Source organism: Oryza sativa, chromosome 1 (genome assembly GCF_034140825.1).
Source record: "Oryza sativa Japonica Group chromosome 1, ASM3414082v1".
NCBI classification, from domain to species: domain Eukaryota; kingdom Viridiplantae; phylum Streptophyta; class Magnoliopsida; order Poales; family Poaceae; genus Oryza; species Oryza sativa.
Genome location: NC_089035.1, coordinates 36,730,513 through 36,746,237, shown reverse-complemented (window position 1 = coordinate 36,746,237; position 15,725 = coordinate 36,730,513). Strand labels below are relative to the sequence as shown.

The window sequence follows — 15,725 nt, the reverse complement described above, 5'->3', positions numbered from 1 at the left end:
TTTTATATTTGCATAAATTTTTTGAATAAGACGAGTGGTCAAAGAGTATAAGTAAAAACTCAAAATACCTTATATTATGGGACGGAAGGAGTACATGAAAATAGCATCAAGAGACTTGTCGTCAGAAGTACTTCAATTATTTACTCCCTCCGTCTCAGAAAGAAGCGATTTCTGGGGGTGAGGATTTGTCCCAGAAAAAATCAACTCCTGCGCAACACCCGAGAAATATTCAATGATCCTTATCCCTGCCCGTCTCTCTCCTCTCGCCCACCACACAGCCGCGCTAAAAAAAACCACCACCGCCGGTCTCATCTCCTCCCTCTCCTCACGACCTTCGCCCATCCCTCGACGGCGATGAGTCGCTTCCCCTCCCTCCACGCTCCATCCATCTCTCCCTCCCTGCGACCTCCCGTGATGTCATGGATGCGACAGGTCGGCGGGGGCAGCGCCGGCCCCGGCGGATTGAGATGGCTCGGATGAGGCACTAGCAGCACGGCGGCAGAGGTAGGGGCTTGCGATTGTGATGCAGGAGAAGGCGAACGCAACGTGTAGGTGCTGCTCGACTACGGCGGCGAAGGCGCAAGCCTATGGTCTCCAGCGCCAGTGGATCTGTTGCAGGGAGCCTGATGCACAAGCTTTTGCAATGGCGGATCTGATGAAGGAGCCAACGATTTTGTGTCTCCTAGCGCTGAGGTGGTTCGAGAAGCTTTGCCATTAGAATGAACCCAGGTACTCTTTTCTACTACTTATTTTTCATCACTCTTTCTTCTCTGGTGTTTATTTCTGCCATTTCACCTTGTTAACTATACTAAGTTCTTGGATTTTGATGATGACTTTTTGCATGGTCAATCTAGATAAATACACACATGACTACAGGCCACCTTGGTGGATGCAAACACCTTTCTTTGTTCTTTCTAGTTCTTGCAGATTAATTCATACTCCTTGCAGATTGTGGAGAAGTATTTTTTTGACAGATTATGGATGCAAACCATCTTGCAGATTGTGGAGTAGTATTTTTTTTATGATTTCTTTTTTCAGACTAGAGGTTCTTAATTTTTGTTAGCATATTCGGTTTAAAACTTCATTTTTTTGCTGGATACCAGTGTAATCGATGGGTGCAAAGAACCCAGTTAAACCTTTTTTTTCAGTGAGGACAGTGCAGAGAACCCAGTACAATCCTGTGTAATGTTGTTGTTGAGGGCATTTCGGTATTTTCATGGTTGTACTAAGTTTGCATTGGGAATCCAGGAGTTGAATTATTGTGGGACGGAGGAAGTATGTTTTCAGCATTCTTTTGTATATATAAATATAATTAAGTAGACTATGTTGATGTCCAAACTAACAAGTAAAAACAAAAGAGAGAGTAAATATGCAGTAATTTGTTACTAGTATTAGTAACAATTAAATTATTCTTGTTCATGAGCTCTTCTTTTAAGACACTTATTCATGAGCTCAAAAGAATTAAAGAGCATTTCGTCATAAACACAAGATGAACTGAAAAGTACCTGCAAAAGAATCTGAAAAGGATCGGTCACTCTTGATTCTCCTATCAGAAAAATTGCAAAGTGCGGTGTTAAGGCAACTTAGCAAGTGGGAACCGGTATCACATAGCAATCAGAAAAGGACGAGGAGGCCCAGGTGTAGAAATTTGGATAGGGTACTCATTTCCTTAAACCATATAGAGCTATTAATTACTCCCTACGTCCCATAATATAAGAGATTTTGGGTAGATATAACACATTCTAGTATAATGAATCTAGACAAACGGTCTGTCCAGATTCGTTGTATTAGGATGTGTCACATCTACCTAAAATCTCTTATATTATGAAAAGGGGGTGCAAGGGAACTCATGTAGCATAGCTTTGTCAGTAGCCTATAGAGAACGCCGACATTCTTATTTCTTTGTATGGAAGGGGTCTCCATCCCTGAAGAGTCAACTTTTTTCTTTAAATTTTTAACTTTTCCGTCACATCGAACTTTCCTACACATTCAAACTTCCAATTTTTCTGTCACATCGTTCTAATTTCTTCAAACTTCCAATTCTGGCATGGAACTAAACACACCCCAATTTAATAATGTAGGAGAGTGCTGGGAACTTGCGTGTGCATGATAAACATGGGTTATAACTTAAAGTCAAGCGTTTATGAAGCAAATAAGAGCAAGAATATAAAGCTAGGTTTTATATTGCCTGAGGAAAATGACGACTGCTGATCTATCATATAGCAGGAACTCATACAGCATTGTCAAGGACTCATGGTTGACCCCCTGACAAACAAGAAACAATAAAACCTAATTCTACTTGACTGATATGAACAGGCGCTATGGGCGGAGTATATGGTACGGACACAAAATAGTTGAAGCTATATATCTCTAGTTTTCTTATCTAATACCTGAGTATGAAGGTAGGTTATCTTGTACTAGGAATCATGAAATAACATCTGAAAAGGGTTTTGCTCAAACCAAGTTTCACCTGGCAAAGCCTCCGGCGTGCAGGACGAGCATGAAAGCACAGGATCCCAATAAGCACTGACCTTTATTTTGCAGCAAGTGCTGGGTGCATTTATCTTCGGCATTTTGCTGCCTATCTTTGTCGCTTGCAATGGAGTTCTCTGTGATGCCCAGCAAATGAACTTACAGTTTCTTATATTGTAATTCAATACGTAGATTTCCTTGTGCAATATCTTTCTAATTTCTCATGAATCAGGATAATTCACTATAACATGAAAAGAAATGAATTCCTACTTACACAAAAGAGCCATCAGTAGAACCTCTCAATCTTGCCTTGGCATTCAGTAAACTGGCAGATTGGTTCACTTGTTTGCAGACCAGCACGGACCATGTCATCGAGCAGAGCCTCAGCTTCCTGACATTTATCATCATTGCAAAGAAAACAAATCGTCATCATCAAGGCATACCTTACGGAATTTGGAACCAAACCCTTCTGCCTCATTTCCATGATCAACTTCAGAGCCTTGTATCAACTCCCTTCTCTTCCATAGCCATAAATCATCATGTCATAGATCACATTGCCCGGTTCAACACCTTTCTGGTCCATTGACTGAAACAGCTTCCTGGCATCCTTCATATGCCCTTCCATGAAGAGTGCATGAACCAGAACACCATAAGTGCGCACATCCACCTCTAGACCTGCCTTCTCCCATGCAAGCATCTAAAAAGCCTTATTCATGTCATTTTCTCTGGCAAATGAATCAAATAATCAATTAGTATTGTGTATGTCACTTTGGTCGGTTCCAAGCCTCGTTCCTTCATGTCAGATAAAGCCCTATTTGCCCCTAGCACGACAGAAACCGGCAATAAGCATATTGTATGTCATTGCACTGGTTGGAAACTGGCCGCCTTCATCAGGCTGAAGAAATGCAAAGCATTGGACATCTTCCCAGCTTTGCCGTAGCCATCAACAAGGAGGCTATAGGTAATGATGTTTATCTCAGACGAGTACTGTCCCTCCGCATCATTTCCAATAGCTTGGCGGTACCCCACAGCTTGCCATGCCTGCGTAGGCGGCAATGAGAGCTAATAATATTGCGTACTATGACCCTTGCAGGCATTTCGTCGAACTAGTTACGAGCGCGCTCGAATTCCCTTGTGCACCACTCTGCGATCAAGCAGTTTTAGGTGTAGAGGCTTGGCTCGACTCCAGCCCTCCTCAATTCTCATCTCCTCGAACAAGGACAAACCATTCTCCCTCTGGCCATGGATGAAGTAGCCGTGCATCAAAGCGGTGTAGGTGACCTCATTAGGCGCCACCCCCAAGAGCGGCATTAGATCGAACACCCTCCGGGCTTCCGCCACATCGCCGCCCTTGCAGAACCCGTGGTCCGGACAAGCGCGGCGCACGCGGTCATGTCCAGCGCCGTGTCCCCCGCCTTCGCCCTGCAGGCGAGCATCGCGAGCACCGAGCGGACGTCGCCGGCCGCGCAGAGACGGCGCGCTGCTGCGGCTGTTGTTCCCCACATCGGAGTTCCCCCTCCCCCTCGTGTATACACGATGATGGTGTAAATACGGGGTACTCGTGTAATATATACGTCCAAGTGCCGGCATGGAATGACCTCCGGGCGGTGGCCGCGCGCAGCCGGCGCTCAACTGACCATCTCTAGGACCTTGAATAATCCCACTCGTGCTAATTTTTTCAGATCAACGTGACCAACCGACCATCTCTACCGTTTCATGTACTTGGTGAAATGGAGCTATGAAGAAACTAGACGTGTTCAACCGGCAGCTCATTCAGTCTAGTTGGAAAAATAGCTCCTGTTTAATGTCAGGAATCAGGATATGTGGTTGAATGTTGTCACCTACCACCATACCTTAAATCAATCATTGTTAACACTAGAGACTATATAGCGCGCCTTAGCATGTACTCCTTCCGTCCCAAAAAAAAAAAGACAAACTCTGTTTTCCGTGTCCAACATTTGACCGTCCATCTTATTTAAAAAACTTATGAAAAAAATTAAAAAGATAAGTCACTTAAAGTATTAATCATATTTTATCATCCAACAACAATGAAAATACTAATTATAAAAAAAAATTTATATAAGACGGACAGTCAAACGTTGGCATGGAAATTTAAGTTTGCCTTTTTTTTTAAGGACAGAGGGAGTTCTCTATATTCGTCCCATAAAAAATAAAATACGAAATATGTCGCATCTTGTTTATTGTGGTAGTACTAGTCATTTCGGGTCTGCATATATTTAGGTCACTTCCACCTGTTTTTTTTTTTCAAGCAAGACGCTACACTTACCCCGTTACATATGAACTACCAATAGTTTTGCCTACTCCCTCTTTTTTAAAAAGATAATGAGGGCTCATTTGGTTTGGTGCCCTACCAAATCATTGGTAGTGTCAAATTATGGGCAAGATTTGGCATTGCCAATATTTTTAGTAGAGTTGAATTATAGGAGTTATATTGCCTTTGGTAAATTTTGGCATCAATCCAAACATCTACAAGGTACTATTTTAAGTGCCAACTATTTGTTAGAGGAAATTTTTGCAGCAAACCAAAACAGTCCTAAATTCTAGTTATATATTTCGACATAGGGTGCGTTTAGATCCCAAAAATTTTTGGCCAAAAATGTCACATTAAATATTTGGACACACGCATGTAGCATTAAATGTGGACGAAAAAAACAATTTCACAGTTTGCATGTAAATTGCGAGATGAAACTTTTTGAGCCTAATTGTGCCATGATTTGACAATGTGATGCTACAACAAACATTTGCTAATGACGGATTAATTAGGCTTAATAAATTCGTCTCGCAGTTTATAGACGGAATCTGTAATTTATTTTGTTATTAGTTTACGTTCAATACTTCAAATACGCATTCGTATAATAAAAAAAATTGGCAAAGAAGCCATATCTAGAAGGTTTCTTTTCTTAATAACGGAGGTTGTATCCTCACTCAATCGGTCGTTAAGTATCAGCATGAACTGCTCGCTAGTGCGCTGTGTTTTCGACGACATTGCAGGTGCAGGCTGTGCTAAAAGAGGTAACTGAATTAAGGTTGTGCCACTGACATGTGGGTCCTATTTTTGATATGGCCCACATGTCAATGGCAAAACTACAAACCACAGAAAGTCGGGAGTCTCATCCATGAATTAAATATCCAATGATATAAGGAACCAACCACACAGGGAACTAGAATGGCTTGTCTAAGTGGGATTCTTGAGTTGTCAGTTGTCACCTGATGAATATTGATGAGATGATCGGCGATTTGCTACCGCATTCATCAGCTTCTCCATCTTCGGCAAAAAAAAAAATCCTGTATCTAGAGTGCCAGAAAGCATTAGCTGGGTGTCATGTGCTGGATCACAGGAAAGGACTTTAACAGGAAAAAAATGAAATGCGCCCACCGTGGGGCTCGAACCCACGACCACAAGGTTAAGAGCCTTGCGCTCTACCGACTGAGCTAGACGGGCTTTGTTGGTACAGTTCTCAAAACTTCCAAATTTAACATAATAAACCTATCCATTCAGAAAAAAAGATGGGAATGATTTAGTTTCTTTTACTTTCTTCGACACAAGCTAATGTATTTTCCAGCATAACTTGATGCAAAGTTAGATTCTTTTAAAACAAATTGTATTTGAGATTCAACCCTTTCTTCCATTTTCATAAACACAACTATATCAGTACACCTACATCGTTAAAGCCTATATTCAACGTGGTCAAATTATGCATATCTTCTAGTTTTTTTTTCTGTCAATATAGTAATTGTTATGGTTCTTGAGTAAGCTAGGTGCCTCTTATCCAAGCAGTCACCCACTCGCCATTCCCATAGACCATAGTCCCACACCTAGCCACTCACACGCCACATCTCGCGCGTATACTGTCCACCCAACGCCCATACTGCTGAGATAAAGCCACATTCCTCCTAATTGTCTCTGATGGCTGCGTATCCTCGTCCACTTCGACGAATGGTGACCACGTCGAGGGTCTCCTTCTCAACTTCGAGTCTCTTATGGTCGTTGCTTCCTCCACTCTGGTCTCTCCATTGTTATATAGATCGCTGGTTGTAGATGGCAATGTGGCTGGCTGATGTAGCGCTTGGCTTCCTCCTCTTTCTTCCTCCTAGTCCTCTGTTGCTTTTGTGATTTTCTTCATCCCTTGGAACTGTTATTTCTTTTGTCATGACCGCATGCCAAAATAACAACACTCTTTTTTTCTAGAAAAAAATCAATGCACTTTGGTCTTTGTTTTTGTATGATCGGAACTATTTAAGGCAAAAAAAAAACTAAATTTATCAGTCGGATCGTAATGCTCCCCACCATTAATGGTAGGTAATGATATAGCTGCACCATCTTAACTGTATCTGGCCTTAAATAATTCTTACTACTAGTTATTCTTTTTCTTCTTTTCTGAAACCATATCAACCTACTTTAATTAAGCTTTGGATGATCAATCCGTAATCAACATGTCATAGATCACACAATCTTAATTCTTTATAGCCTTTTGATAGGATTGATCAAAGATGCAATTACTTTGGTGCAAACTGTAGCATATACAGTCATGCTATAACAAATACATTATGTTTAAAATCAGGTGATGGAGCTTCCAGAAAATAAATACAGGACATCTGAAAAATGTTTATAAATGGGGATGTCTACATATTTTGGGCTTGTTTAGATTGATGCCATTTCAAACCTTTTTTTTTGCAAAGTTGTGAAATACGTGCATCCATTTAGTTACTTATCAAACTCTAGTAAATAAATAAAAAATCCTGCCAAAACTTGGTAATATTATTAAATTGCCAAATTTTTGGTATTGTAAGGTTTATTTTGGCTACAATCTGAACAGGTCCTTTGTGACAGAAAATCCCACATCATATTATTCGAATTTTGGACCATTGGATATGCTTCAAGATTTGTGCGGAGCTCTTAACCCTAACTTCTGTTGGAATTAATAGATGGGCTAAGGCCTATTCGAAGATTAATTCTTTGGAAAATCACAAAAGCCCACCTCATGGGATGGCATGCATGTGGAGTTTAGTACCACCTTGCTTATTCTAGGAGAGGGGGACATCCTTAAAGGGGAGGATGCCCTCCTAGCCACTTGAAGCATGTGTGGTGGAGAGAAGAGGGGGAACACACGCGCGCGCTCGCTGGCCTGGTCTGGCAGACGTACGCGTCGAATGATTCACAAAATTGGCTCCTCACCCTTCGCAGATGCAATGGAGTCGGATAAGTTACGCGCGACTTATGCCTTCGACGTCCTGCACCGGGAGAAGGCGACAATAAGGTTTTTGGGAAGCGCTTCGCGTAGTGGAGTCCGGATAAGTTACGCGCGACTTATCGCCTTCGACGTCCTGCACCGGAGAAGGCGGCAATAAGGTTTTTGGGAAGCGTTTCGCGCGACTGCTCCTTGTTCGTCCGCGACAGCTCGCCCGTATACATCTGTAATGTCATGATTTATTTATGGAATATATTAAATCATTATATGCCTATATTCTCAACAACTCCTCTCCTCCTCCCCCCGTTCAGATCGCGCTGCCACCACTCCTCCTTCCGTCCCTCGTGCGATCCCCTGCCATCACCGTCCCACTGTGCCGCCGCCCGCCTCGTTGGCTAGTTGGAAATAGTCAACGGTGCTAGTGAGGCTCCCTCAGCGAGCCCCCTGCCCCCGCCCTGCCGTCTTCCCCGTCTCCGATGGCTCCCCATCGCCGAATCTGCAACCATCACCGCTGTCTCCTAACCACACGCTTGCTTTGCCCCCGCCGCCGATGCCGGCCCACCACCCTCCTCCATCACTGTGGCTTCGGCGGCGCCGCCGCTGCCTTGCCGCCCGCTGAAGTCCACCGCCCACCACCCACTGCCATTTCTCTGCCTCCTACGGCCATCTCTCTAAGCCCCGAGGAAAACCCTCTCTTCCCCCTCCCTAACCCCCCTCCTACTCTGACCCCAACTCCAAATCCTAACCCGTATGCTCCCTACCGAAGTTGGGGGGTGTCGCCAGCGCCGGAGAAGAAGGGGAGCCCGCCGGAGTTAGAGGAGAGAAGCCGATGTACGAATCTTGGCATAGATCCAATAGTCTAAAATCTATAAGATTTCATCTCTAAATTTCATTCGAATAACATATAGCAATTCCATTTATAATAACCCGTGGGAAATGTACCGCATTATTTGGCATAGTATTTAAGTGGCATAAATACCACACCAAACCAAAACCACTTGAAAGATGGTGTTATGGCCCAATATAAGTTCTGTCCGTGTGAAAAAGGGGGAGCTTGAGACGAAAATAATATCCATCGCCAACTATGCACGGCTACCAGAGTTTGACAGATCGGAGAAGAGCAGAAAAACAATTTTGTGCTACTACTTGGCTTCACACTGGCATATGCAGTATCTTCTGGAAGAAATTCGGTTGTCATGCACAAAACTTGCGTAGTACTACTAGTACTAGCTGTGGAAGCTTAGGAAACGAGGAAAGAGATCAATGCTGAGTACAGCTTGCAGTTTTCTTTGAAAGATCCGGAATAGAAGGAAGCGTGTCTTCGGTTTGTCTCTCTACATGCTCCGCGTGTCACATACTCACATGGCCTAAACCGATGACGTGGTAATAAACCGGTAGTAATAATACTGGTAGCATTTCTGTCTGTCTGTACACTCCCAACTTGCATCCTATCCTCGTGTTAAAAGTCACAGTCACCATGCGGTACTACAGGAAGCACAGCCTGATGACTCTGATCAATAGCCGTCACTACTCACTACAACCACAATATGGTTGAAAAGTAGGTAATAAGACATAAATACATCTCTATTATCGGGTAATAAACATTGTGGCAAGGGGTAACAACTGCTATCCGGTTTTAGTACTACTACCGGTAGCAAGAAAATAAAAAAATAATAGATGTGCAACATTTTCATGGGGTAAGCAATTATGTTATATAGAAAATGTATAGTTTTTTCAGTGGCCCCACCTTACTACCTCTGGCAGACAAAATATACATAGTGAACTCTCTATGTCACTGCTACCTCCTGTTACATGGGCCTATGCTAATGCCCACTTGAGCCAGATACATTTGGCATGCCCTAACGAATAAAAAGGGTCATTACCGAGCCCATTCCTGGCCTCCTGATGCTGTCAACCTCACTTCCCCATCACGATCATGAGGCAAAGATCGGATCGCATTACGAATCTCTCCCCAAACCCAAATGTCCACCACCACCCACGCGAGGATAGAAAGATAATCCGACTAGTTCCATACTCCCAATCTTGAACATTAGACCTTCCATTCCGTTCATTCCCACATCAATCAATCTATCCCGACTCCCGTGCTGGATTGGCGTGCCGCGCGCCCACCGGCCGCACCACATCAGAGAGACCAGAAAAATCCGAATCCCCGGTCAGCGACGGCCAAAGCCAAAGCCAAACCATAATCCGCGCCGCGCCGCGCCTGAAACGCGCACGAAAAAACTTCTGGGAATCCGAGCGCGACCGATTAGGGGAGGTCACCAGTCCACCACCAGCGCGCGGCCACTAGCGCCGCGCTCGGACCGGCACCCACGCGGCCACGCACGCGCGCGCGCGGGGTCACGCGCCGGACACATGCCGTGCGGCGCCCCTTCCCCCTCCGCTCCGGCTCGCCACCTCCTCCTCTCCGCCGCCGCCGCCGCCGCCGCCTCGGTGTTGTCTCGCTCTCCCGCCGCGTGGCGGCGCGGCGCGCGATCGATCGCGCGGGAGAAACCCTAGCTCTACAGTGGAGGGGGGGGGGGGTATTAACTAACGGCTTTAATATTGGGAGGGGCTCGATGCAGAACCACGCGTACAACCGGCTGGGGAGCTTGGGCGGCGGCGGCGGCGGCGGGAGCGGCGCCGTGCCGTCGCCGCCGTCTTCGCCGCGGCGGGGGGCGGGGAGGAGGTCGTCGGGGAAGGGCGGGTCGGCGAGGGCGGGGGCGGGGGCAGGCGCGGCCGGAGCTGTGCGGGGCGGAGGCGCCGTGCGGAGGGCGGCGAGGGTGGTGCTCGCCGCGCTGCTGCGGCGGCAGGCGGTCTTCCTCTTCGCTCCGCTGCTGTACGTCGCGGCGATGCTGCTCTACATGGGCTCCATCTCTCTCGACAGCGTGCCCCGCATCATCTCGCGCCCGGCGCCTGGTTCGCTGTACCGCAGCCCGCAGCTCTACGCCCGCCTGCGCGCCGACATGGACGCCGACAACGCCACTGACGCGGTGAGTGTCTCCCACCTGCTCATCCGCAGCCTGGGTCTGTTGCACTAGAAATTTATATTTGCGATGAAAATATTTGGTCGTTTTTTGTGATGACCGCTGAGCGAGTTTACTTGGTGCTTGAGATGTCTTAGGTCTGGCGGTGGTACTTGGATTACTGGGTGATTGTGTACTAAGTTTAGCGCATCTGTAGCAACAGTGAACTGTGTCTGTGGCTAGCGGCCAATAAACGATTAGATTATTTAGTTTATTCTGACTGGGTTGGATTTGGGTTAGGTATTCTTACAGTTGTTGGGGAATTGCAATAAAATTATAGAAATGCGTGTGATGTATCAGTTAATGTTTTTGGTGTACTTGCTGCATGTGCGGGGTGGATTAGAGGGCAGACTAGTGGTGTTTCACCGGTTGAAACCTACTTCATATTTGTGGATTTGTGGGTGTCCTATAATATTAGCCAGTTGGGCATTAGCAGACAATGGGGTTGCTTGGTCAGAACTAGAGTGTTGGAATGTGAGAATTTATCAGTTCAACTGCTGCAAGCAATAAGCCAATAAGCCTGTTGGGTTTGTACATTGGGTCAAAAAGCTATCATGTTTGTGTTTATTGTGACTGCCTGCTGGGAGTTTAAGAAATACACCTCATTTGTATCTTTTTGTCCACAATGATTATGAATTGTGGCACATTAAGTAAATGCCTTAGTTGGTTCTTCCTTAATGAATTATTGCACTCGATATGGATGATGACTGCAAAAAAGAATTTCATTTTAGATGATTACAGGTAATTTTTTTTAATTCAAATTAATGAAACTTCTGTGTATCCGATGGCCTTTCAAGTTTTATGGGCCTGTTTCCTGGTGTGATAGCTCGCATTGTCCTTTTGATCAGTGAAAATGACCTTGCTTGGTAGCAAACAATAAGATGTACTGTACAACTGTTGCCACCTGCTTGCTATAGCACTGTGGGGCATTCTTTTGCACTGAATTTATCAAAGATGGAATATGTGCTATTTTCATATATAGATCTTTGTGTGCTCATAACATAATGGAGGATTGATTTATCAATACCATTTTCCTTCTATTGTGTCCATTAGCTTTAATGTAGTTATATGACATAATTTTTAGTGTTGCCTAGTACCATTTCATGTTATATGTTACAGATCCATATTGTTCTGTGGTTTGAGGGTTTATTATTTCCCTCATGCTATCACCCTTTATCTTGTCCTTCTAAGTTCACTTATGCATGTTTTCGATGTATGTTTATAATCTCATATTACTACATTTTTGTAGCTAGCAACTGTATGGAGACATGCTTACAAGGGTGGCATTTGGCGACCTTGCATAAACAATATTACATATGGTATGCCATTCCTACCTTTCCTTTTTTACTAATGAGTTTCAAACAGTTCTTATATTTGTTTATATATTCATTTCAAAGGCCAGAACTGTTCCTATTAATATGATATGACTTGGATGAATTCCAATGCAGCCTAGTTTCTTCCTTTGTCCACGTGTAATATTTGAAGTTCCATTTTGTGAAAGAAAATATCAAAACTTTACAAGTGATTTAGGTGAAACTATACCACTACATATGCATGTTGGTCAGGGTTACATTTATTGGTAGAATCAGGCACATGTGGACATGCCCATAAAGGATTTTTATGAACAATGCTTATTATTTCTTCACAGTTTCCAAATATGACATCTCTGATGGTTAATTGTGTATCTCTGAACAAACAGACATTTAATTCCTTCCATTGGCTTGCTGCTTCCTGGTACATCCTTTTTGCACAAAAATCTAAAGGAAAGATAAATCACATTTACATGCAAATGATTCCACTTGTCATTTGCATATGAGTGATATGTGGTGCACTTTCTACATTGCACTTTTGTTGTGATGTATTTGTAAAGGCCGGGAAATTTGTAATATTATTGGAAGTATGTTTTAAGATAAATCTACCGATATATTTGTGGGACATGGCATAAGGCACCTTTGTGCCAATATAACTACCATGAAGCTATTATTGGTCAAAGTAAAATAATAGTTTGACTGTACATCCTAGGCCTAGGGCACTTTGTTTTTTTTACTGGAAGTCGTTTACTTATGTGCATTTGCCATACTTGTTTATGCTATATGCATACTCCTTTTTCAGTTACTTAGTAAAACAGCAATACCATTTTGCATGATGCGCCTATGTCTTGATGGAATTATCTAATAAAGTTAAATATTTATGTTAGATTTGCCTGAATTAAATGGCTACATATACGTGGAGGCGAATGGTGGTTTGAATCAGCAAAGGGCATCGGTTGTTACCTACCTTCAATGAACCCTTTTTGTTTTTGTATTTTTATCATTTCTGTCCACAAACACATCATGAGTTTCTACAATTTTTTTTGTTCCCGCCCCCCCCCCCTTTTTTTTTTGCAGATATGCAATGCTGTTGCGGTTGCTGGTTTTCTAAATGCAACTCTTGTGATCCCAAACTTCCACTATCACAGCATTTGGAGGGATCCTAGGTCTCTCTCTCTCTCTCTCCCCCTCTCTCTCTGACGAAGTTGAATTTCTTTTGAAACAACCAGAAGTTTGTTTGCATTAACTCTACTTATGCCATTTTTTATGAAATATGTGTATGAGTTAATGAGAAATGATTTTGTTCAAAGGTGTCACATAAAAAAGATACCAAATGGTAGTAGTGAAGTATGAAAATGTTCCTTTTTTTGCATGCTGCAACACTGTACTATGTTAACTGCCATACTGACAAGGTTCTATGTTTGTGTTTGGATGAGAGAGGCTTCTTTGAGGATTTATTACAACATAAAAAAATCAAGTTATTAACATTTCTTTTTCTTGATACAGCAAATTTAGTGATATTTATGATGAGGAACACTTCGTCCAACGATTGAAAAATGATGTCCGAGTAGTTGACAAGGTGCCTGAGTTTATTATGGAGAGGTTTGGTCACAATTTGAGTAATGTGTTTAATTTCAAGATAAAGGCTTGGTCTTCTATCCGATACTACAAAGAAGCTGTTCTTCCTAAGTTGATCGAAGAAAGGTAGGTTAAAGCCAATTTTGTTATTGTAGTTCTGAAGAATGTAAGAATGTTGACTTGTGATATATGATAGAGTAAATTTCACAAACCGACTGTGATATATGATATTTTATTGCTTTTATCTGTACATTATAGGCTTATAAGGATATCACCTTTTGCAAACCGACTGTCCTTTGATGCTCCATCAGCTGTTCAACGGTTGAGATGTCTGGCTAATTTTGAAGCCTTAAAGTTTTCTAAGCCGATCACAACTTTATCTGACATTTTAGTATCTCGAATGAGAGAAAAAAGTGCCGAAAACAATGGGAAATATGTAGCGGTGCATCTCCGTTTTGAAGAGGTTAGTCTTTCTTCTGTTAACAAATCGTTCTGGACTATTCATGATACCTTTGGGTGCTGATTCTGTCCAAAATAATAATGGGGTCCGAATCCCCTGTTTCTCAGACAAGAGAATTGTCAACCAATTGATTTTTCTTTTGCAGGATATGGTTGCATTCTCTTGTTGTGTCTTCGACGGGGGTGAAAAGGAGAAGAAGGAACTGGATGCAGCCAGGGAGAGGGGTTGGAGAGGAAAGTTTACTAGGCCAGGACGTGTAATAAGGCCTGGAGCAATAAGGATGAATGGGAAATGTCCACTTACACCTTTGGAGGTGTATTCTAGTGTCTAAATATTTCCATCAAGTTTACACTGATTTAATTAATAGCCATTGCTTAAGATTGTTGCACCATAGGTTTACATATTTATGTTCTGTGCTTAGGTTGGGTTAATGCTTCGCGGGATGGGTTTCAGCAATAACACCGCGATCTATTTGGCTTCTGGGAGGATATATAAATCAGAGAAGAACATGGCACCTCTCCTTGAAATGTTTCCTCTCTTGCAGACAAAAGAAACATTGGCATCAGATGAAGAACTTGCTCCATTCAAGGTATATACAAATGGTGTCTGCAAAAGTTTCTTTGCTTTTCAAGTATGATCTGACATAATGCAATATCTGCCAGAATTTCTCTTCAAGGATGGCAGCTATCGATTACACAGTATGTGTTCATAGTGAAGTTTTCGTGACTACCCAAGGTGGAAATTTTCCTCATTTCCTTCTTGGTCATAGGAGATACATTTATGGTGGTCATTCGAAGACAATTAAGCCTGATAAAAGAAGATTAGCCATACTCTTCGATAGTCCACGTATCGGGTATGCTATTACTGTGGCTCATGAACTCAGTATTAAATTACCTTCTGGCTCTGGAAATCTTGGACGTTCTTGCATTATTCGTTGTTAAAACTAGCAAATTTTCGTTTTGTTAAAATTTTAGTTGCATTTGTGCAGATGGAAGTCACTGAAACGTCAGTTGGTGAATATGAGAACACACAGCGATGCCAAGGGTATTGAAATGAAAAGAGCAAATGAATCTATATACACCTTTCCATGCCCCGACTGCATGTGCCGCTCAAACAAATCAGAACACTCTAAATCCATCCAGGCTAGATAGCATCTACTAGTCTTGACTTGATTGACTGACCTTGATTCTTTTTGGTACCATAGCATGTGCTCATTCTTTGCTTGCCGTCTGGTGGTGTGATGTCTGTCCGGTCTCCAAGCACCCTACTGCAGCATTGCTCATCTATTACACTCCCCAGGTGGATTTTGCGGATATATTAGATTCATATTAGCTAAGCTAATCCTGGGGCTAACAATACACCGATCTGAGTCTCAATAGATGTGTCTAACCGTTTCTAGGTCTAATACCCTGACAATGTAGTGCCAGTCCGCTTGATGTAATAGTAGTTCCCTTGTACATTTCTCAGCTAGGAAGAAATTTGTCATACAAATTTTGAGAAGAGGAACAATGCTTATTCTGATATAATTTATTGATCCTTTCATCTGAAAGCTAGCTCTTTGTCTAACTATTCTTTTGATTATTGTATCAAGGGAGGGAGGTTTTCCTTCTTCTTTCATTTGTACAATTTGCCAATTTCAGTTTGAGTCAGAAACAGGCAAACAGCTAAA

General features: G+C 42.9%; 1 protein-coding gene, 1 non-coding gene and 1 pseudogene across 2 annotated transcripts; 1 reads left to right on the top strand and 2 right to left on the bottom strand.

Moving 5' to 3' along the window:
• Positions 1-2,665: 2,665 nt before the first annotated feature.
• LOC9269438 (pentatricopeptide repeat-containing protein At4g11690-like) lies at positions 2,666-4,183 on the bottom strand (annotated as a pseudogene).
• A 1,679-nt stretch (positions 4,184-5,862) lies between these two features.
• Positions 5,863-5,935, bottom strand: TRNAK-CUU (transfer RNA lysine (anticodon CUU)). The gene has a single exon. It is a non-coding gene; the product is annotated as a tRNA-Lys (tRNA).
• A 3,980-nt stretch (positions 5,936-9,915) lies between these two features.
• LOC4327396 (protein ESMERALDA 1) lies at positions 9,916-15,609 on the top strand. Its single transcript, XM_015771681.3, has 10 exons — positions 9,916-10,675; positions 11,958-12,027; positions 12,906-12,973; positions 13,096-13,184; positions 13,525-13,722; positions 13,855-14,059; positions 14,202-14,369; positions 14,478-14,645; positions 14,719-14,909; positions 15,045-15,609. Exons 1-10 carry the CDS (start codon positions 10,262-10,264, stop codon positions 15,205-15,207), a joined length of 1,734 nt encoding a protein of 577 aa, XP_015627167.1. The 5' UTR covers positions 9,916-10,261; the 3' UTR covers positions 15,208-15,609.
• Positions 15,610-15,725: the final 116 nt, after the last annotated feature.

Bases quoted from the DNA above. Each gene is read 5' to 3' on its own strand.
- LOC4327396 (XM_015771681.3), top strand. From the start codon at position 10,262: ATGCAGAACCACGCGTACAACCGGCTGGGGAGCTTGGGCGGCGGCGGC. The intron at 12,028-12,905 runs GTATGCCATTCC...TATTTATGTTAG, and splicing joins CATAAACAATATTACATATG to ATTTGCCTGAATTAAATGGC. The intron at 14,060-14,201 runs GTTAGTCTTTCT...TTTCTTTTGCAG, and splicing joins TGCATCTCCGTTTTGAAGAG to GATATGGTTGCATTCTCTTG.